Genomic DNA, 24339 nt, shown 5'->3' on the forward strand with positions numbered 1-24339 from the left:
TATCACATTATTCATACTAACAAGATAGAAGATTAACTGCTCAGGATCGTAAGCGTGTTTTTGTCTTGTCTGGTATCAAATAGAATGAATGGCAATGCAAATCTCGACGTTACTCTTTAATGGGGCCGGTTTTCTAAGAGACATTCTTAGGAATATATTATTGGTTCTTTATTCAATAAGATGGACTTGTAGCGCGTTTTGCAAACGTAATTGTGCGGTGTGGTGACATTTATCTGTCTTTAAGTATGGCGGGACAAGCAAAGTGAATATGTCAGCATGTAATTAACCATTCCAAACCCTTTGCTTACATCTCGATAATCAAGCATTTCAAGAAGCACTGACTAACAAACATTACACATTAGCCTTTACAAACACTACCTGCATGTGTATATGTGTATTATGTTTTGTATACTACTTCATCAGAGTTTTTCAGGATAAACAAACTGATGTCACAATTACAGGAGTGGAGACTTAAAGTATGATATACATTGTAAATAAAAGAATATGACGATAATAACTTGTTTAATGCACGAGAAAGAAACCATTTTTATTCTAGATTAGTACAATTAGGTATCTTACAAACCATTTTCAGACTCAAATTTAACCTCTAGATTCTTTTCACTAGCAGATCCCTAAAATTGTCAAGGCGGACTTCTTATAGTAAAAATGACAGCAATATCACAACAAATACATGCTTAGATTTATCTCGAATATACCATTTTAGACTATACATAGTCAAAAAAGTATTGATAGGGGACCCTGAAACCACCACAGACCACTTAACAACCACGTCCTATGTTGCAACCCCAAGTGCGCCACTTCTTACATCCGATCCCTGATCCGTTCCTGATTTAAGCCCTTTTTATTTAGACTTAAAATAAATCTGTAGGAGACACTGTCAAATTAATTTAAATGACTGTAAATGAAAAATAAGCCATTTTTCTTAGTTCACTTTAAGTTATGTACCGAATCTTGTATTCTAGATTGGAATGAAATAAACTGCATATTTATAATCAAGAGGTACTGTCATAGTGACGATTAATTGCGATATTGCGACCCTGATTTATTCTTGCAAAAGCGTTTGACTGCTGTCCAGCGATATAATGAACATGCTCATTATTACATGTATGTATCATGGTACGTAAAAGTCTATCTAGTAACAGAAAAAGGCAAAAGGTAGTTTATCCAAATGGCTAAGCCTATACTACTACCTAGAAGCATTAAAGGGAATTTGTTATCCACCTTTTTTACGTTGACACTAATAAGATATACTATAGATATGTTTTTTGCCGTCAAGCTTTTTGATCATGAATATGTGGACATCGCATCTGCTAGGTTACACCAACAAATGTGTATCCATATAAAGCGAATTATAGATTTTAAGTGTTGCCGCGGTTGAGTAGTATATTAACATGTAAATGATGCTTGTATCTGTTGTTGTGATTTTCTCTTTTATAAGTAATTATACATACTTCAGCTATAATCATCGCTTTCGGTTTTGCTTGTACACTTTATGTGCAGCTCGCTGTCTTTGTGTCAAGCTATAGTCATTGCCTTAGTTGTTGGCGTCGTTGTCGTGGGCGTAAAACACTTGGCTATTACAAAAAAATACGATGAGGATAAATGAAAATTACACATGGAACAAGACATAGTTCGAATATGAGCAGTAATATATATGCAAAAGCTACAAAAACATGCTCAGTAGCAAAAACCCGGTTTAGTGGCAATGGGCAACGCCAAAGACATAGAACACAAATTCACAAACAAGAAACATAGAACAGCACACAACTCTACAAACAGCACAGTGCATATATAATTGGTATGTTTATCAAGAATTGTTAGGTACCGCCTTTGAACGGTCAGTAAAATGTAAATTTACTGGGGGTTTAAACCTGTTAATGTGCACAAACCTCACTCTTATCCCAACAATTCTTAATAATGATAAAACGCAAAAGATAAATCTTATCAAAGTATGCATTAACTTGAGGAAACATATCAATAAAACAAATAGTAATAAAAAACGAAAAGGTAAACCCCAAGTACTTCAATGATTAGTGATCCCAACTCTATCTGCAGACGGAGGGAAACAATTCAGAGCACCTAATGCAAATACTTTTCAAAGATACGATGCAGCCATCGTTAGAAACAAACAACATCACACACAGTCTGCCTTAAAAGGTTTAAAACTGTGTGATCATAGAGTTTCATAATAAAAAGCATCATTGTACTAAAACTGGGAACAAATAAAGAAAAACATTATTAAAAATAAAAGCGACTAGTATATGCTGTTCTCTCCTTCCAAATGATTTGAAAACGTAAAATATTTGAAGAAATTTAAGTCACAGCCAAAACACTCGGAGTCAGTTAACACGTGTCAAAACCAATTAAAATAATCATGAATAATACCTACTGCTCTACGTTGGTATCTTCTAATGTATTTTTCAAAAGGCTTGCTCATATAAAATGGCGAAACATATTCAGCAGTGTTCTTGTTGTTTTATGACTGCCTGTTACACCTCTGTAAAAACTAGCTATAAATGAATCAATATGATTATAGAATAAATACGGCTTATGGCAGATTATGCCTCTAAAACATTTTATTACCCCGAAGAGATGTTACTTCAGTGATTTCTTTATATTAAAACTAATTTCAACGTCTGACTGCTGAATCGTTCTAAAGGATTATACCATACGTTGATTCAATGCTGTCATCTTCAATTTAAAGCTGAAGCATGAGATTGAGCACTCGCAAACTTGAAAATAATCGGTGAGTTTTTATCCCAAACCTTCATATTATTATCTCAGCAGGTGCATTGTTTTAAAGTGTGTCAAAATATATAACAGTAGTTATAAGATGTTCACTGTTTTTAGATTTGTTCATGTTAGGGAAATAGACAATAAAGTTCGTAGTGATTCAAATCCAGAAACTGTATAAATCTTTGATATATTGCGTTATGGTAAACCAGACGGTACTATTGGTAGAGTGTTTTTAGTTTGTTTATCCAGATCTTTCTTTTGATAGAAATGTGAAAACAGAGCATTTTATTTTTGAAGTTTGGGGTTTTTCCTAAAACATTGCCTTAAGCCTCACCTTTAAATGGTTACTAACGATCAAGCACTTATATTTCTGAGCCTTTGTCATGAAGATAATAAAGTTTAAGAAATAAAGTTTTTAATACTCAACAAAATGAGTTACAGATATCAACTGCTAAGACTCATTGCATACCATTTATCGACATCAATCTCTCACAGACAGACAATGACCGAAAATGTCATTAACCTAAACTAATGAAAGTCGTTAGCTACTCTATCTGGGGTTGGGGTGGGGGTCCTATTTAAATTATATTATTGCCCGAACATAAAATCCCCAAATAAAGCAGTTGCCTGATAATCCTACTTTCATAAGGCCTGTGTTTATTGGCAGTCTGTTGCCACCTGGAAAAAACCTCGTCATCCACTCTCCGCGCCTGCGTTCCCTGGTTTGGTCGAGTGTAATTGTCTCGTTGATTTACACAAAAATCATTGGCCACAATTCATGAAAATATAGCCACTGAATGATATCTCATATCCACCAACCTCATTAAGAAAGTGATGTCGAGATTTCATGTGCAGGAATTCCATAATTGATTTATTGTTAGGAGAAAACGATTGGACTTTTTTTGCCGCTCAAAGATGGTGGACGTGCTATATATAATGCTTAGGGAGGATTAAAAGAAAATCCGATATTCAACGACGACAAAGTAATAGGCATGCTGTGTCGCTATGCTTAACCAATGTTAAGGCTATACTGCAAGGCCAGAAAGTGATAAAAAGAAACTTGTGATGCAATTATAACCTAATTTGATCAGAACCGGTAAAAGGTCTCAATTGATGACAAGTGGTATTTAAGGTAACCAATTTATTTCGAGAAAAACGACAACTTACAGTAATTGCATTGTACACACAATAATTTCTTTGTACACTAAACAAAATATCCTAACATTTTACAAACGCCTTAAGAAAGAAAAACATCAAATAAATAGTGCACGTGTATTCGTCTTTGTCAAGATCAGATGCGATTAATCAATTTCTCTAAGCATTTGTATACGTTACAAAATGTTGAAGACATGAACAAAACTTTAATAAAATAATAGTTTTTAATTTGATGACCATATCTATTGTGAAATGTACTAGATAAAATTGTGTGCAAAAAATACCATTTAATTACTACGCAATAAAAGTACTTTAGAGGAACATCACAATGCTATATGCATATGCACGTCATTTGTATAGTTCTTGCTAAATCAACTAGTTGTTTAATATAAATTGAAACTAAAATCACAATATTTAATGCAGAAATGCTATCGCTTTATTCCCACTTCTCTCTGAATGTATCGTGTGTATTTTTTCCGATTTAATTACAAACTTTGACCATACGCATTACACGGGCACGCTTTAATAGGAGTGTCAATAAATAAACATATAATTTGTAATACAATTTTCAAGCAGGGTTAACTAGGTTGTAAAAGATAGAATATTTGACTTCATACAGGAAATAATAATGGAGATTCTGTATTGATAATGAATAATAAATTACTCTTTCAACTTGTATATGATTTTCATTTTTATATTTCCAGTCTTTTTGTATGATTAAATTCAATAACTGACATCCTACGCCATAAAGTTTTTTTTTAATTTTAATGGCACCAAGACCTTTTGCCGCAGGCCAAAGACATGATCAACAAGAACAATATGCGCGCCTTTAGTCAAACAATTAATGTACTAGCTCGTCTTTTAATTCTATTAATGGTCGCATGAAAGATACAGTAGCTTGTTCGCTTATAGCATACAAACTCATATGATAAAATCCCTCAATCAGGTAAAACCTTGACATGTTTAGATGTTAATAATTCCCCCAAATGACAACTTCCAGGGATTAACCAGTTGTAAATCAAACAAACAACCTGGCACACATGCTAATCCAAATTAACAACATCCAGCTTAAGCAATGCGAAACAGGTAACGCATGTATGTAGGTTGAATGCCAAAGTAAAAAAATGTGCAATTATTTAATGTATGTTTCCAAATGGTATATACGTGGAGTCACGCTTTATTTGTAGTTTAATAGTATTTTGTGTGTATATTCACTGTGAATGCTATATATATATACGTGTCGATTTTGGTAATGCCAAAATGACATTGGGTTTCTTAGGACAAAGAGAAACCATATGACCGTATTGTTTATAACCAAGGTTAAATTACCGATAGGGGATGTAGCAAGGCAAAACCAAATTGATAGTTATATGTTTGTATTTAATAAAACGTCATACATGTATGGAAGTGTATTCAGATTTTACATACAACGCTTTTTAGCAGAAAGTTACGGTAGACGCTTTCCACCAACAGAAACGTAGATTTGCAAATTCTTTGCATTTTTTGTCGAATTTTTATGCGATATCTTCGATAATATAAATTCATTCTCAGCGCAAACATATTGGTAAGAAAAACATGTTGTATAAAACAAACATTCCATAAAAATGAAAAACTGCTATTCATTCTCAGTGCAAATTTGTTGGTCAAACAACCTGTTGTATATAACAAACAGTCGAACAAATTGCCAAACAACTGCTATGCATGTAGTTTGTTTCTAAACCAAGGTAAACTTATTTTTTGTTTGAGGTAAAACATGCATTTACTTATCATAAAATGTGTGTGTGTGTGTGCGTGCGTGCGTGCGTGCGTGCGTGCGTGCGTGCGTGCGTGCGTGCGTGCGTGCGTGCGTGCGTGCGTGCGTGCGTGCGTGTGTGTGTGTGTGTGTGTGTGCACAAATATTATCCTGCTCTTTTTTGATGAAATATTTAGTAACTTTGCGTCTATGGAAAGCGCTCTTTTTTCAACACTTTGTTTATCAACAATCATATTCATGTCTAGTGATTTACAAGGTTTGACATCAAAATATTTTATTTCAATCATCTAAAACAGTTGCTATATAATTGCAAACCTTGTTCTGCACAGCCATAATATGCGGCACAATATCATGCCATGTGGTTTCTCTATCGTTTTCGTCGCGTTTACAATTCATCAATGTCTGTCTCTGAGTTATACTGGTTTAATCGGCCGATATAATTAATTCAAGGGTCTGATCAAATCACGTCTGGATGCAACAGTTCTTGCAATGTATTTAGGCCATTCTCAGATTGCTGGCTAATTATTCTGATTTAAGCGGAGAAGAAAATCAGTACACAAATCTTAAGAGATATTTTATAATATACTTACAATTTGTGAGATTCGTTTTCACTTCTTTATTTTATTATTACATGACATAATTTATATGGTAAAATATAAGATATAACATAATGCGGAACAATAAAACAAGAACTTACATTCAATATAGAGACACATAATGCCACAGGACACTCACAGAATATATAAAGGTTAAAATATAGTTATCGATCACTGTTGGGGTTACCGCCGTGAAATAGAAAAAAACAGAGAGGTTAAACTGGTTAACGACCACACAACCTGACACTTGTCCAAGCATTTAACGACTAGAGTTATAGCATAGCCTAATCACAGCCACCCTTAACTCTTAGGCTACAAACATTGCTTCATAGATCGCCATTGTTTACCATCAAGTTTTAACAAATAAAAAACAAAACGTATAATAATATAGTTAGAAAGTGTTGAAATAGTAATAAGGAGTAGTTACATAGTTTTCAAATTTAATGACTATTTTTTATTTTGCTATGTAAATAGTACATCATAAATAAATGGCGCTACATTGCCTGCCTATGAAGCCAAAACATTGCAAATTATAATAAAATTGGCCCCAATTATATCTGTCACATGATCAGGAACCCCCACAATAAAGTAATGTTATCATTATTATATTTATTGTAATAAATGTTATGGTTACCGCCCAAAATTGGTAATAAAATGGAGTTTAGCCGGAATTAAGTGTCAGTCGTCAAACCTATGCAGACATGAATTTCAGGAATTATTAAGTGGTATACAACTTGATTTTAATAATATCGCCAGAATGAACTTAAAAATTAAAGTACCACAACGACTAAAAAGGAGAAAGATGTGTTCTCATGGAAAGAAACGCTCATGGCACAATCTGAGAATTTCCTTCCAGTAATTGTAGTTTTATTATAGGACTGCATTATATGACAAACTGTTCCTTTCTTTACACTAAAACGAGTAATTAATGGGATAAACTCAAGAACTGGCGAGAAAATCTTTCATTCAATCGTGTAAGACTAGTCTAAGAGGCAGTGTTTTCGTAATCATATATATTGGCGAGTGATATATGCATGTCTGTATGTCTAGTATTCCTTCAATTTGATTGTCCAAAAATGCCGAACGTTAAAGGAAGATTTCATATTTGTGTTCATGCTTTAATGTAATATCAAGGTTAACACTAGCATGGGGAAATCGGTGGCATTGAATGAAGTGTATATTTAGAATTACAATCTTTACATAATACCCATGTAAATAATTATCAGAGGTATTGTCATTGAAGCAACAATAATAGCATGCACACAATCAGATGCAAAGGGTTATAAAGCAAACATGTATTGTAGATTTGATGTTGCTTTAATGTCTTCCTCTTCAAAAACCTGTTATGAAAATCAAGTATAAACGTTAAATCATTTTTCTCTCGGCTTAGTTTTTTAGTTTTACTGCGAACATTTACCTTTACTATGTGTTCTTAATTGTGATAGTTATCTCACTGACTACTTCAAGTAACCAATATTTGACAGAATGTATACAGAAAGTCAGTAAAAATCAAAAGGAAACGCTTTCCTATGTGAACCCCATTCGTAAGGGGTTGATGATAAATACATAGGTTCATTCATCTGGATAACTATTTCCTCTTTACAGTGATTGTACATGTAAATACATTAACCTTAATACAGTTTATTGTCTATGATGCCTACCTGACCCCAAAATCACAAAAAAATACTTAAGTCATATCTCAATCTCAGCCTCAACTCATTGTTCCACATGACACCAAAGTTGAAATTATTGTTTTAACATCATTTAAAACACCTTCTCTTATAGAACAAGTTAATAACAAACTTTTGCCAAGATTCCAAAGATTATTTTTTGCTGACATTACAAGTGCAATTGAAGGGCTTTGGTGTAGCCAATCAGGTGTTTGTGGTTTGCACTTGGAGATATCAAGATTAACTTTTCTATAGTTGGATTGTTTTTCTTAGTTAAGTTTATACAAACATGATTTTGGCATTATATAATTAGCAATATTAGCAAAATTCAAAAGGTCAATGAGATGGCTTATTTCAAATTTGACAAAAAGTCGAGAAAACTTGCAAATCGTGCTCGTTTTAATAATTTGCCCTATCAAGATTATAACTCACAAAAGTTTCTGAAAAATGTGTACTGCCTGGTATACAAATTCACTATTCCATGCAACCTTACACGACTTAAACTTTTACCCGTGCCGAAACCCATACATAATCCGCAAGCGTCTTTAAATTAAAGTACACCGCCATTCACCGCTAGATGCTTTACCACTACAAACCAATGACAGGATTGTCGAAGACATCGTTTACAAAACAAATTCTTTATTTCAGTTTATTAGAACTATGATTTATGAAAATTTATTATTCAAAGAAAAGCAACATTTATGACCACATGACGTTCACACTATGATATAATGGAAATTTGATTTCAACACCGACACTCGCTCGATATATTTTTGACATAAAATATTTAAAGTTTTGTGAAAGTGATGTTCTGAAGGGGTTTTAATTGCACTGGGTCAGACGGGAAAAGAATAATAGCAACGTTAGTGTAATGTTCAGTGATCAAAATATAAACAAAAGACAACACATAATTTTCCTAAACAAACTATACATCGTATTGCTAGAACTTACACAGTGAAGTTTTACGTAAAATGATACATAGACGTGATGACACGTTTGTAGATAGCACGTTTATCACCTGTCAAATACATTTTTGAGTTGTGATTCTTTGTATAATTCCATTCTTCATAACAAACTCTACCAACCTGTAGGGTCATTTTAATTTTGAACATAATACTCCAAGAGCTTGGAGCAAGGTCGACTATATGTATCTATGGTTCAAGTTCATAACAAGATTGGAGCGGTCATTTCAAATGAAATATGAGATTGATTTTGTGAATTTGTTAATGCTGCATAAATATGTTATAGTAAAATATTATAAGGGATTTTTTGTCGAAAAAAGATCTGTACTGTCGTATTACAAGTGTTGTTTCCTATTGTTTCTTAACGAGATTGGACTTATATCATATACAAAAAAATCCATGAGTCGGTAGGAGTCCGACAAGCTTATAACATTAATTTCCCTCCTTGACCCTAAACAGGAAGAAAATATAGATTTCCACATCAACGCCGGCCTCACCCCTACACTGGAACGGATTTGTGACATTCTACGAGGTTTTCGGCGTTCTTGCTTATTTTTTACTTGGGTTGTGACTCAAGATTTTTGTTCAACATACAGAATACACCAACTTATGTTTGAAAATATCTCGGATACGTTCTGAATTACAAGACCGAAACGATAGCAGCCAGTGTCGTGAGAACTGTTCAAAATACGTTTCACAGAAAACACTACAGTTTAAAGCGTTATAGTTGGTCTGTTGTTATTGATGAGTGTTTTCCATTCACATTGACTTTCGTATGGATAATTGTCAAGTTTATATTCTGTTTGTATATTTTCATAACTTCTTGACTATTGGAGGCATACTAAAACAACGAAACAAACTTCCCTCTTTACTAAAGCCATGCTATTTTAACGTTTTTTATTTAATTTGACTGACAATAATTCAATGGGTTTGTATTGAGTGAAAATAACGACGCCACTCTGTTGTGAATTGAAATTATCACCAAGGGTATTTAGAGACACATAATTAAAAAAGTGAAGTACATTCGCTTTCCAGACATGCTGTCTGTAATGGGGACAATGAGACATGCCATTCTTTACTGTAACACAATGGCCTCTCGCCTATATTAGTTTCTGTTAAGGTAATCATTTCATTCTAGCTACGTAAAAAAATGACATAGCGTTATGTTCATAAGAGCTTTATCATGGTTTACCGGTAGGTGTCAATTGGGCATTCGGAAAAAAAAGCGGGAACAGTCAATAGCATTACCAAGTATTGAGGATGGCTCGAAGACTTGAATATTGATCAGTGATTTTCCATCATTTTGTTAAACTCATAAAGTAATAAGTACTATTGAAGATCAAAATACTTCGACCCTGGTTAACCGCTTAAGGCTGCGTTAAGTATTGTCCAAAAAAAAGTTTAATAACCTTGTTTTCATGTCAAAAGCGCTTGGCCTTGCTATTTTTTACGCAACTTAAACTATTGATCGACAAGCCTCTTTTGTGAGGTTAAAAGAATCACATTATAATATAAAGCTATACAAGGGAATTAAGAAACGCTTTTTGAGTGGTCAACTAAAACCAATGAATAATTTAGCAAACTTCTCCTGCAAGACATAAATCTGTCTTCGTTATACATTTTTAGGATACTGTCAATATATATAATGTCTCCTATTTGTAAAGTTTTATTAGTTTTTTTTAATTTATATTCTTAATAACCCCCTATTTTGAAAATGATTTTTACGCCGCTACCCGTGGGACGCCCCTCACGTAAATTCTATATTTAAAATAGCTGATGACGTATCTGTCAATTTTCTATATCCTGTTTGATGAGAAAAAATTCTCTGATATTCTTTTATTATTAAATATACGCTCGTTTGAGTGCAAAGATTTTAATAACAGTAATCAATTAACTTTTATAAGTGCATATGTGTTCCAATAAATACGAAATCACTTTTATTTTAAGCGGGGCATGAATACATAAACAAATTAATAAGCCGCCATTTATTGAGTGAAAATTTGAAAGGTCGAATGTGTAAGCATAAGAATTGCAGATAATCATTGGATTTAAACATCTTTCTTAGTTTTAGAGTGTGTTTCATGATACATGGATATTAAGTCGTCTTTCTGTCAGAGAGTCTGTTTTGCTTGAAGACAGGTCGATTTCCAGGTAATGATAAGGACCACGCTGGTTTGTTGACAAATTTTCAGGCGTGGGTGGAGTAAAACAATATCAATAAATCTGTAAATTGTTGTGTGAATTTCCGGGAAGTTCGTATTACGTATTGCAACGACAAGCAGTTCAAAATACATTTAAACGATGATATAACATTCTATTTATGTTCGAATAGTTGTTTTCGTCCATATTTGTTTTTGGTATGAAAGCAAATGTTTGAACATTCAGCTTCATGATCAAGAAAACGTTTGAAAAACGGGATAACCATTTTCTATTTAACGGTAAGTAGTTAATTTCCAAATATATCTTTATTTAAAAATAAACTAAGGTAACATTTCTTTAAATTTTAAATTTTTATTTCCCAACATTTTCTGGTTCGAAGTGAAGTGTTCTGTTTTGATCAAGGGTAAGCATATAACTACAATGGATTTTATAAGTAGTTCTGGGAGTTGATATTTTCACTCCTTATTTTGCAGTGAAAATATCAGATTGATGTTTTTTTATTATATTTCATCCAAAGGCATCAAATAAAAATAAGGTATATGACAAACAATGTTTGCAAAGTGACATTATCCGTAGATAAATCGCTTTAATTGTTGTCGTTTCATTGCAAAGATACGGAGTGATTAATTGAAGGCAATGGCGTTATGATTATACAGACGTTTTATATTTTCAGCAGATTCAGTACCGTTCTTTCGAAAACTGATGACCTACGAACACGTGTGTGAGGCTCGGTCCATTTTCTCTGGGTAAAGACATATTAAAATTAGCTTAACTAGACTTATTCAAGGGTAAAAACATCAACTGATGGTCAATCCTTCGCGTTGCTTTTCAATTCTTTTTCATTCTTATTTTGTCACGTTAGCATACAGGAAAATTAGCTGACTGATTTTCTGCATATCAAGGCGTCTGGACATTTTTAAAAGATAATTTTCAAATTTCAAACGCAATATAGCGATTTCATTGGCGAACAAAACATGGGCAAACTATAATGATTATTCAAAATATATGTACAATGTGTTTTTGAAATGTCTTTTTCTGGAAATGTACCCCAATACAGTAATCAATTTTACCAAATTTATTTCTTACAGTTACATTTTTATAAAGGGTTCCATTATCAAATATTGTTTATAAATATTATGTCAATTAATTCTAGGTATTTATGACATCTGTGTAGCATCGCAGTTTCCTTGAACGCGTCCCTTGTAACGTTAACGTATTCATCAATTTCAAAATAGGAATGATTCTCGCTGTACACTGTAGGCAATCTAAACAAAACAAGCTCATACAAATAGTCTATTGGAGTCATATATGTAGTGTTCTTGTTTAACTGACAACTCATAAATATCATATACACCTGATTTATTTGATATTGTTACGAGGCTGCCACACAATTTTTTAGCACCAAAGCGTAGAACGATAGATATTCAGCACGTGAAATCGTCCCATTTTCGTACGGCAAAACTATTCGTTGCAAAGCATACAATATGATCATATTACTTTGTAACCTTCAATGCAAGTTTATGAAAAAATAGAAATAAAAACAAACGCACGTGTGAGATCAGCATCATAATCAGAAATTTAAGGAAACACACTATCTAAGCTTTTTTCTTGAACACATTGATACAGAATACCATTTAATGTGATTGGCATTTTTGACAACATGTCAATACAACAAGTAGAAACATGAACACAAAAGTAGCAGCATAAGTGGAACTCAACTGGTAAACTGCGAACATGTACACGGTTCTATCACACCAGTTACTAGGCTCGTGTAAGAGTGGCTCAAAGCGAGGTCGCCAAATATTGAACGTCCAAATCGTTCCAGCCACCTGCCAACCAATGAGAAACAACAATAATAGGGTGTCCATTGTTCGGAATGTTTGGTTAGTAAAGGCCCCCTCCACGTCTGGTTCGTCTATAAGGCGGCGATGACGCCGTGTTTGTATATTCCACCAGAGGGTTGCTATTAGCTTGACAAGCCCGCAACAACCCCCAACAATTAGATAGACAGGCACCCGTTCATCCTTTGGACAGTCTTCCCAGTATTTCACACCTGCAACGAAAATATTAAGTCAATATAACGACATGCATGTAGATATAAACAAGGTAACTTAACGATCGTTTAAGACAATTGAAAAAAATCAGAAATATTGTTTACAATTAAAACTATATTATTGCATACAAAATGTTTTATTTACATGTGCAATGTTAATTGTTTGTGTAATATAATAAAAGTACAATTCTTGTTCTGCTCAGCAAACCTATTTGGCACGCAATATGACACGCTGGTTCCTAATTTTCTTTCTTATCTGTTGTTATAAAGTGATGTACGAATATATATATTTAAGGAACACATTTTCAAGTGTTGCAAATATTAGTAATTGAGAGTGATAACCATAACTCAGAGACTAAAATGATTTCGAAATGAGTTCATGTTCAATGGCATTTGCAGTTAAATTAACATCAAAATCTATTTAATTACTTTTTTTATATTTACCTATTGAGAACATTGTCAGAGGTATTGCCATGGAAACGCCAACAAACACCGTTACACACACTGAAAAAATCAGAAAGAAGGGTTTCACCATCTTAAAAAGCATAATATAGGATTCATTTATTTGTTTTAAATTTCCAAATATTAATTGGTCTTATTCCTTTCTATATATTGAATATAAAAATGCAATACTGATGTGAAAAACTACAGAAAAAAGCTCAGTAGCAAAAGTTTAAATATTAACCAGTCCGATAGGTAAACGGCACTTCAGGTTCCCTCCATACTAAAAGCATTGTTTGTTTTTCTGCGACAGTGTGTCAAATGCTTGGCACTAGTACCTCGGAAAAAAAACTGACTTTGTGCATCATTTTTCATGTTGCTTTTATTACTGTTTATGAATAAAACCGGGTCTTTTGTATCAGATAAGGTCAATTATTGTGCATAAAGCATTGAGCATTGTAATATATTTTGTGAAATTCCTCAATAACATATTTGGTCCAAAAATATTAGAAAATAGTGATAAAAATTATATCAACATTATTTAAGTGATGACGTGGTTGTAATAATTATTTCAAATTCGAACTTTGAGTTGTGCTCCGGATAAAGGAGTTGAGTAAGATATTGAAAAACAACTTTTACAGTATTTTCGAGAAACTGGGTCAAGACATCCATGTTACAAGTTTTCAGTCAGAAGAATATTTAAAACAGAACAATTAAAAAGTAATTAAGCTTAAACTATCCCATTAACATTAGTTCTTTAATATTGGCAATTCAACACGAAAGTATTTCCTTACGTGAGCTGCACATAATGTCCGCAAGTCGGCAGCTGAGGTCATATACGTTGCTGGCTTCCTTTCCTGCCTCCCGGACCTGAAACATGAAGGCGGTGTAGTCTTCCCCGTCATCGTGGATGCCTTCCGTCCGCACCAGCCGCCGTCCCTCACCCATACACTGGAATGGAGAAATAATATTCTTATATATAACTAGAGGAATAAAGCTTGGTTTTCAAACAAAGAGCAAATTGCACTCCCTTCCAATTCCCCATGGTAGCATATTTAGATTAACATCTGTGGTCCTGATTGCTGCAGAACTGGCAGTGTAAAAAGTTAAATATTAGAGTGTATTTTAAGAAAGAAACCGCAAGCTCCTCTGAATGTGAGTCAACCATTTGTAACAGTTCGGCCATTAATAGAGCCACAATTGTGATCCTTGCATTTTGTCACTGGTAATATATTTACAAACGTATACATATTAGGAAATTAGTTTTCAATAATTTCAATAAGTTGAGTTTTTTTTACTTTAAGCAAAACATGTATTCATCGAACTAGATTATACAAATATGTTTGAATTATATTTATATTTATGCGAACAGCTACAGAAGCAAGCTCAGTAGCAAAAAGTTTAAACATTAACCCGGTTTAATGGTTTAACGCTAAAGACATAGAACATAAATTCACAAATAAGAAACATGGAAGAACAGCAAAAAACTCCACAAGCAGCACAGTGCATATATACAATATATACAAAAAAATAGGTATGTTTATCAAGGATTGTTAGGTACCGCCTTGGAACGGTCAGTAAAATGTAAAATTACTGGGGGTTTAATGTCAACAAATATTTCAATACTATTACACAGTGCATATTATAGATATAATTGACAGTTAAGGTTATATTTAGTTTTATTTTAAACTTTTTCATTTTACAACGGTTGTTAAACAAGTTATTACAACATTATAGTCATTTTCGCTGGCACTATGCTACGCAAGACGGTCGTCTTATATTGTGGGAGAAACCAGAGTACCCGGTTGTACTAGGTTGAACAATTCACTTAAAATGTTTCATATCTACGGCCCTATGACAACCCAGAAGCCCTGATTTATGTAACAGTTACTGTGATACCGTTGAAGATTAGTTTAAAGTTTGTGGAGCGGTATAATGCATTGTGTTTTTTTTACTGCATTGTTCTGTTCAGGGTATTTTTTATGTTTAATGCTCCAATATGTCCGTATTTCATACGTGTTTATTTGGACTCATTTTCACTCCACTGACAATGTTAACGTGCTTGTCTATCATTGACTTGGTTTGTTTGAAGTGAAGAAATGGCCCCTATCTTTGACGAATTGCTCCTTTTGAGACACATAATTGTATTAATGTTTGTATGAACTTGTGGTCCACTAACAATTGATTATTTTGCAAATTATCGCTTGTTAATAATCCATATGGAATATGGAATACTTGCTGTGCTGTTCTGTTCATTATATACTCAAGCATGGTAACCATGTACTAATACTTGTATTAAATGCAACGCTTAGTTATATAGTATTCATTATCCTGACCAGAAATGATTTTTATTTTAAGATGTCATATGGTCGCAATGTTGTATACACTCATATTGCATACAAAGTCTTCAGATCCCATATGGTCGCAATGTTATACACACTCGTATTGCATATAAAGTTTTCAGATGTCATATGGTCGCAATGTTGTATACACTCGTATTGCATATAAACTTTTCAGATGTAATATGGTCGAAATGTTATACACACTCGTATTGCATACAAATTTTTCAGATGTCATATGGTCGCAATGTTGTATACACTCGTATTGCATACAAAGTTTTCAGATGTCATACATATGGTCGCAATGTTATACACACTCGTATTGCATACAAAGTTTTCAGATGCCATATGGTCGCAATGTTATACACACTCGTATTGCACACAAAGTTTTCAGATGCCATATGGTCGCAATGTTATATACACTCGTATTATGCCATATGGTCGCAATGTTATATACACTCGTATCGCATACAAAATTTTCAGAAGCCATATGGTCGCAATGTTATATGCACTCGTATTGCATACAAATCTTTCAGATGCCATATGGTCGCAATGTTATATACACTCATATTGCATACAAAGTTTTCAGATGTCATATGGTCGCAATGTTATATACACTCCGCAATGTTATACACACTCGTATTGCATACAAAGTTTTCACATGCCATATGGTCGCAATGTTATATACACTCGTATTGCATACAAAGTTTTCAGATGCCATATGGTCGCAATGTTATACACACTCGTATTACATACAAAGTATTCAGATGCCATATGGTCTCAATGAAATATACACTCGTATTGCATACAAAGTTCAGTATCAGATACATTATTCACACTAAAATTTAGAAGATTAACTGTTCAGGAATGACAATGAAAACCTCTTAAATGGGCCCAGTCTTCTAAGAGACATTCTCAGGAATATTTTATTGGTTCTTTATTCAATAAGATGGACTTGTAGCGCATTTTGCAAACATTATTGTTCGGTCTGGTGACATTGGTCTGTCTTTTAACATTACAGTACGAGGAAACTGAATATGTCGGCATGTAATTAACCATTCCAAAACCTTTGCTTAAATCTGGGTAATCAAGCATTTCAAGAACAATTGACTAACAAACATTACGCATTAACTTTTACAAACGCTAACTATATGTTTATGTGTATTATGTTTTGTATACTACTTCATTAGGGTTTTTTATGATTTCCAAGTTGATGTCACCAATACAGGAGTAGGCCACGTAAAAGACGTAAAGTATAATAGGCATTGTATATATAAGGATATGACGATAATACACGAGAAAAAAAAACATTTTCATTCAAGAGTAGTATATTTAGATCTCTTACAAATGATTTTCAGACTCAAATTTAACATCTATATGTACGTATTCCACAACCTCCTATTGTATTATCCAATGTCAAGATATAGCATACTACGTTGTCCAATTAAGTAAAGAACCTTAAAACATGTCGGAATGCCAACCTTTCTTATACATGAGGTTACAAATGGGATCCCTTCACTAGCAGATCCCTTAAATGTCCAAGAGGGCTTTTTACAGCAAACATGACATCTATATGACAGCATATACATGCTTATATTTATGTCGAATGAATCATTAAAGACCAAAAAAGTATTGGGAAGAGACCCCTGAAAACCATCTCAGGCCACTTTACGAGCAGCCCCTAAGTGCGCCACTCCTAGTGTCCAATCAATGACCAGCTTCTGATTTAAGCTCTTTTGAGTTAGGCTTAAGATAAATTATCTGTAAGAGACCCTGTCAATTAAGTTCAAATGATTGTAAATGAAGAATAAGCCAATTTCTTAGTTCATTTGAAGTTATGTACCGAATCTAGTATTCTAGATTGAAACGAACTTAACCGCGTATTTATAATCAAGAGAGGTACTGTCATGGTGACTGTTTATTGCGATATTGTGTCCCTGATTGGTTCTTGCTAGTGCGTTTGACAGCTGTCCACCGAGTTATACATGCTCATTATTACATGTATGTATCATGGTACCTAAAAGTATATCTAATAACAGATGAAGACAAAAAGTTGTTCTTGCAACTGGCCAACCAATACTTTGAACTTTCATTGAATCATTAAAGGGATGTTGTTATCCACTTTTTTATGTTGACATTGAGATATGATATAAAGATGTTTTTGACCTCACGCTTTCTGATCGTGAATGTGTGATCAACGGCATCCGCTTGGTTTCACTATGAAATAGGTATCCATATGCAGCATATTATAGATTTCCGTGTTGATGTTTTTGAGTATATTAGCATGCACGTGATACTTGTATCTGTTGGTATGATTTTCCCGTGTATCAGGAATTCTACATACTTCAGCTATGATCATCACTATTGGTTTTGCTTGTGCACATTATGTTCAGCTCGCTGTCTTTTTGTCGAGCTTTTGTCATTGACTTAGTTATTGGCGTCGCCGTCGTCGGCGTAAAACACTTGGCTATTTCTAATAGCACGTTTAAGATAAATGAAATTAACACATGTTACAAGGGACAGGGTGAATACGTACAGTAAAACCGAATTTAATAATTAATTAATGCCTCTGTTTTATTGAAAAACAACAACAACATACATACGTTGGTGTTCTTCAAATGCAATTGTCCTAGGCTTGCTCGTATGAAGTATCTTATTTTGGTGAAACATATTCAGCGGCGTTCTTGTTGTTTTATTACGGCCTGTGACACCTCTGTAAAACCTAGCTATAACTGAATCAATATGATTATAGAATAAATACGGCTTATGGCAGATTATGCCTGTGAAGCATTTTATGACTCCGAAGAGAATTTACTTCAGTGATTTCTTTTTATTGAAAATAATTTCCATGTCTGACTACTGGGCACTCGCAAACTGGTAAAAAACGATGCGTTCTTGCCTACCTTTTGATAACCGTGCTTAAACGTTTACCAATGTCGATATGCTATTAGCTTGTTATGTGAGTTGTATTGTGGCGTTTGTTTCTTCTTTGGTGTTTAACTGGCATCGGGCAGAGTTAGCCCTGTAGTTATATTGTGTAGTAAGTTTGGATCTTTTGTCGTTTTGAATAATTGAACTCGCTGGTGATTTAACGCTTAACTCAAGTGACCTTGTTAGAATAAATGTCTAGAGACAAAAGGTGTTTTTCTTTCAACATATATTTGGTATTATTTCACATATTTTGACTTAAACATTATGTTCGACACATTAGGTTAGCCCTTACACTTTAGTGATTTAACTACCTTTCTGTATTTGGTGAAAAATTAAGATATTATCCCAATTCTTCTTATTCTCATTTCAGCCGGTGCATTAGACTGACGTGTTTCAGTGCTAATCAAATTTATAACAGTAGTTATAAGATGTTTACGGTGTTAAGATTTGTTCAAATAAGGGCAACAGACAATAGGGTTCGTAACGATTGAAATCCAGAAACTCAATGAATCTTTGATATATTGCATTATGGTTAACTAGAGAGTTGTCTTGGTAGAGTGCTTTTAGTTTGTTTTTCCACACCTTTGCTTTGATAGAAATGTGAATATAAAGCATTTTATTTTGATGTTGGTGTGGTAATTTCCTTTTGACCTTTTTCCTAAAACTATAACTTAAGAAACACCTTAAAAGGGTTACAAACGATCAAGCTCTCACTTATAGTGGTCAACGTACATTTCTGAGCCTTTGTTATAAAGAAAATCAAGATAAAGATAGAACGTTTGTAATAAAATGAATCAAAAACATACATATTTACACTGCGACAATTAATTGCATGTCATTTATCGAAAGGCATATGTCATAGTCAGATTATGGCCGACTTATTCAACTACACTAATGAAGGTTGTTTGCAGGGGGTTTCCTATTTGAATTGTATAAGTACCCGAATATAAAATCCATAAATGAAACAGTTGCCTGATAAACATAATTTCATGAGGCCTAATGTCTTGTGTTTATTGGCAGTCTGACTCTGGAAAAAACGATTTGTTTTAATTGCAATGACAAAAAATCAGTATTAATAATTTAATGACAGAATGCCCGGAAATGTCATGGTAAGCATTTGAGACTTGGTTTGCTGTTTTGACTGGATTAAAACCAACCTTACATTTATAGAACGTTGTCGTCAACTCATGTATACTTTTTTACCTTACCACAACCGTATCCACTGTTCGCGCCTGCGTTTCCTGGTTTGGTCGGGCGGCATGCAAGAAGTTGTTTGTCGCTTGATACCGCGGGCTGTAGGATGTAGAGGCAAACTCAAACGTTGAAGATGACGGTACACGGTTGGTTGGTACAGTTGACGAGCTACAACTTGCAAGTGGAGCACTGGACTCCGGGTTAGGCGAAAGACAAAAAGGTGACCGAGGTGGCGACTGGTCGTGCTTTGTGTTTTGGCGCCATGACGGACCCCCGTTTATGTTCCCGTCTGAGTTCTGGCGCGGACGGCGCGTTGACTTGCGACGCCCGGATCCCCCGCGCTGTTTTCTTATGGTGCCTTTCCTCACAAACATCGCTATTCAATAACATTAATCATTTTTGTATAAATAAAAAGAAATTGCATGCACTTACATATTTGAAACTCCAATCAAGCACAATTGCTTTGTTGATTTACACAAAAATCATTGATCACAATTCATTAAAATAGATACATTATATGCTATTTAAAATCCACCATCCTAAATAAGAAAGTGCTGTCGTCATTCATGTGCAGGAATTCCGTAATTGATTTATTGTTACGAAAAACGGTTGGCGTTTTCTTGCCTCTCACTGATGATGGACGCGCATTATATACTGCTTAGGGAGGATTGAAAGAAAAACCAATATCCAACAACGACAAAGTAAAAGGCTTGCTGTGTCGCCCTGCTTAACCAATGTACAGGCTACACTGCAAGGCCAGAAAGTGATGAGAAGAAACGTGTGATGCAATTATAATCCAATTTAATCAGAACCATTAAAAGTTCTCTATTGACGACAAGTTGTCATCAAGGTAACCAATTTATTTCGAGAAAAAACGACAATTTCCAGTAATTGCATTGTGCACACAATAATTTCTTAGTAAACCGAACAAATATTCGTCACGAAAATGCCATATTACATACGTCTTATGAATGAAAACACCTCAAATAAAATAGTGCATGCGTATTTTTCTTTGTCCAGCTTCAAATGCGATAAATCAATGTCTCCTGACGTCACAAGTAAACTGTGCAACAAAGATGAGCTGATACGACCTCATTATGATGTTTCCATTTATATCACACGTTCATTATTTAATTATAAAGAATATTTCATTCACATAAAATATAAGCTAATTTCCAAGGTCTTATCCGCACATTTTTGTGCACTTTTTTCTTTCGACGACGATTGCAGGTATACATACAATCTGAATATCAACAGTGACATAATGTGAATGATGTTGCATGTTAGCTTTATTTTTCTGATCATTGTTTCTAATTATTTATAAATTTAAATCAAAGGAGATATTTTTGGAATCGAATTGAACAAGTGTTTTGATAACTGCATATGATAACGGAAGTAACCTGTATGATCCTCATTGATAGACGCAAAATGTTCTATCTTCAAATCAAACCTGAAATATTTTTAATTCGAAACATTACACCGTATTTCCATTGTTCTGTATTACATTAAATGTATCTTAAAACATAGGGGAAAGACATGACAGTCACTAAATAGCTCTTTGTGTTCAATTTCAAGTACACGTCAACCAAACTAATGACGACACTCAAGTCCCCTTAAACATTTGAAAACAGCAATAAAAACTGTTAAGGATGACGCGGCACCATACTTTCTTTGCATTTATGACGTTAACGGATATAAGATAATGTACATTGAGACACAAAGCTTAACAAAAATACCGATATTATCAGAGCTTATGGTTATTTACAGAATCTGTCCGTAAGTTAAAATGTCATGTGAATATTGGCTTACAATCAATCGTTTGTTTCCTGATTGAAACGGCGAAACGTCAGAGCTTGTGTCCCATCTGACAAGAGTTGATCGTTGTACATAATGAAAGGGCGAGATTGCATGTTCCTAGCGGCATTGTCTCTCAGGAAGTTGTCTCCGTCAAGTTATTGGATTGAAGTGGCTCTTGAACCATATATTAGCTTATTTCCAACGCAATTGTCCAATTAGGGCTCGAATGAGGAGTACTTTCATTATTTTGGTCGCAACGCATTACTACTTAACAGGCATTGCATACATCATGCGTATTGTCATTATAGTTTATTAAAGTCTCATCCATGAACAATCATACAATATGTACATTAATATATTCACCAAGGTTTGTATCAGTATATGGCCTTTCTAAGATAATAATAACTGTAGCAAACTCTTCTACTCATCACTCATATATACACAATAAAAAGTAATTCATGTTCGCTCAATTATAACACACTCATATCATGAATTTATTTAAATTAAGAGATAACAATTATGTTTTTCCGTAAAGTAATGTCAAAGATATACTAATTTTGCTCGTATTAAAATATGGTCTAACAGATCAAGTATCAACACCAATGAGATTGGTAATGAAAAGATTAGCAATATTACCATTATATAAAATATTTATGTCACTTACGTCAACAATAAGTTTTATAGCAAGTACAGTATAATAATACATGACTTTCATTTTCAATTACTTTTGTTTGTTTAAAAAAGAAATGTCAATGACGTTGACAAGTGTACAGCTCATCTCACCTCATTTTGTGAAATTTTGTGTATTTCATCCAACACCGAGGTAAAATTACATTGCTCTATATTTCCACGTCCCCTGTTTCCTCCTTGTCTGTTCCCTCATTTATCGCCGGCCTGGTGCCACGTGATCCTGTCCGAAAAAGAGTTATTAGAACGACCACGCCCCCTCCGCCGCCTATCATTTCCATCGAATATCCATCCTGACTCTGGTAACGGATAGAACAACTGTCTCTGTGCATGTCCATTTCCACGTCTCTACTGCCATCTACTTTTTCATTTCAAGATTTGCGTTCTGTCCTTGAGAGTCGCGATATTTTTTGTGCAAGTTACCAGCCATTCTGCACTCCAACATATGTGTTTCATTTGTGTTGAAAACATTACAGTATTGATTGTTGTCCTTAAGTCGCATTTTGTATCCTGTCATTGCGTTTATCAGCATACGCCTTAAACGTGGCAATTTCAACACACGATTTTCTAGTACAGCATTTCTGCACTCAAGCACCGCCTCTTTTGAGTTCATCCGTAATGACCATGATGAAGTAATGTAAAGCGTTTTCTGAGGTGGATTGTGGTAAGGCCTGTATTACAACAACCAATAAAAAAGTCTTTTGTAGGATCATTTCAGCGGGAATTCCTTTTTCACATTTTATCTTGTTTAAAGTCTACCTCCTTATGCATTTTGTCCATTTCTTGTGTGAGCATTCGTTTATTTTTAAGGACCTCTGCAGCTAAATTGGCAATACATTACCTGAATATCAGTGTCAGATTCAACTACTTTCGCTGTCATTTACCTCTCTAGGCAACGAGTCTGATCATTTTCTTTTGTTCAAACGAGTGGCCAATTTATCCATTCGCTGGGATGACATGCTGCTTCACTTAAATCCATTCTTAACTCCCAGTTCAATTCTAATGGAATAGCACCTTACGAGATCAGAAAAAAAATCGCGTTCGCTTACAGTCAAGAAACCAAATGACACTGGCGAAATGACTGACATTGTATTTCAGATTTGGAGAATTGAACATCTATATAAAAAAACTTGATCTCTAAATGACCTCAAACTCATGATAAAATCTTGAAAATTTAAAACAAGGTTGTCACTTTCGAAGCCAGACTCCTGGCTATATCAAATATGTTTTGACTCTGTTTATGATAAATAAATAGTATTTTACATATACATGACGGTAGGTAAAAAGTTTACATTTTCCCAAAATGAGTAACGCTGGTGACTGATAAATATCTGCTTATAAATATCGGTATTTAAACGCGGTATCTATAGATGTTTTGCCGAGTACATATCGGTGATTAATACTGTTAGCATCATTTGATCTTTACGAGATTCATAAATTATTAATAAAACATATTAGCATAGCCCTTAAAACTACTGTCCCCTTGTTTGGAATTTTTATAGCAAGACCAACACAGAAAAATTAGAAAAAATTCATTACAGAGCTTTAAAAATTTAATAATTACACCTCAACTTACGAAAATCTTCTTCATAGAATACAATTGCCAACATTACATCAGATCAGGGTGAGATACATCGCTATTGAAACATAAAATGTCTGTATGGTATCTCACCAGAATATGTTCCAAACCTGGAAGACATGTAATTTTAATCTCAGATATGGAAACTGCTTCGATGTGCCATTAGTAAGAAAAACTAAATATGGGAAGAACTCTTTCCGCTTTGGGGCCAGTCAGGTATGGAACAGCCTCCCAAAGCAAATAAGGTGCTCTCAAAACTATCCGG

General features: G+C 34.1%; 1 protein-coding gene across 1 annotated transcript in view; it reads right to left on the reverse strand.

Annotated features, from left to right (window-relative positions):
- The window catches only part of LOC128228133 (transmembrane protein 272-like), a 37203-nt gene extending 16686 nt beyond the window's left edge, over positions 1-20517 (reverse strand). Inside the window, exons 1-4 of the mRNA XM_052939257.1 lie at positions 20444-20517; positions 14342-14498; positions 13551-13610; positions 12724-13106 (exon numbers count right to left, since the gene is read on the reverse strand). Of these exons, the coding sequence (XP_052795217.1) occupies positions 12724-13106; positions 13551-13610; positions 14342-14495 (597 nt within the window). The 5' untranslated portion in view covers positions 14496-14498; positions 20444-20517. The remainder of the gene's footprint in view (positions 1-12723; positions 13107-13550; positions 13611-14341; positions 14499-20443) is intronic.
- Positions 20518-24339: the final 3822 nt, after the last annotated feature.

The sequence above is a fragment of the Mya arenaria genome, chromosome 3 (assembly GCF_026914265.1).
Source record: "Mya arenaria isolate MELC-2E11 chromosome 3, ASM2691426v1".
Classification (NCBI taxonomy): domain Eukaryota; kingdom Metazoa; phylum Mollusca; class Bivalvia; order Myida; family Myidae; genus Mya; species Mya arenaria.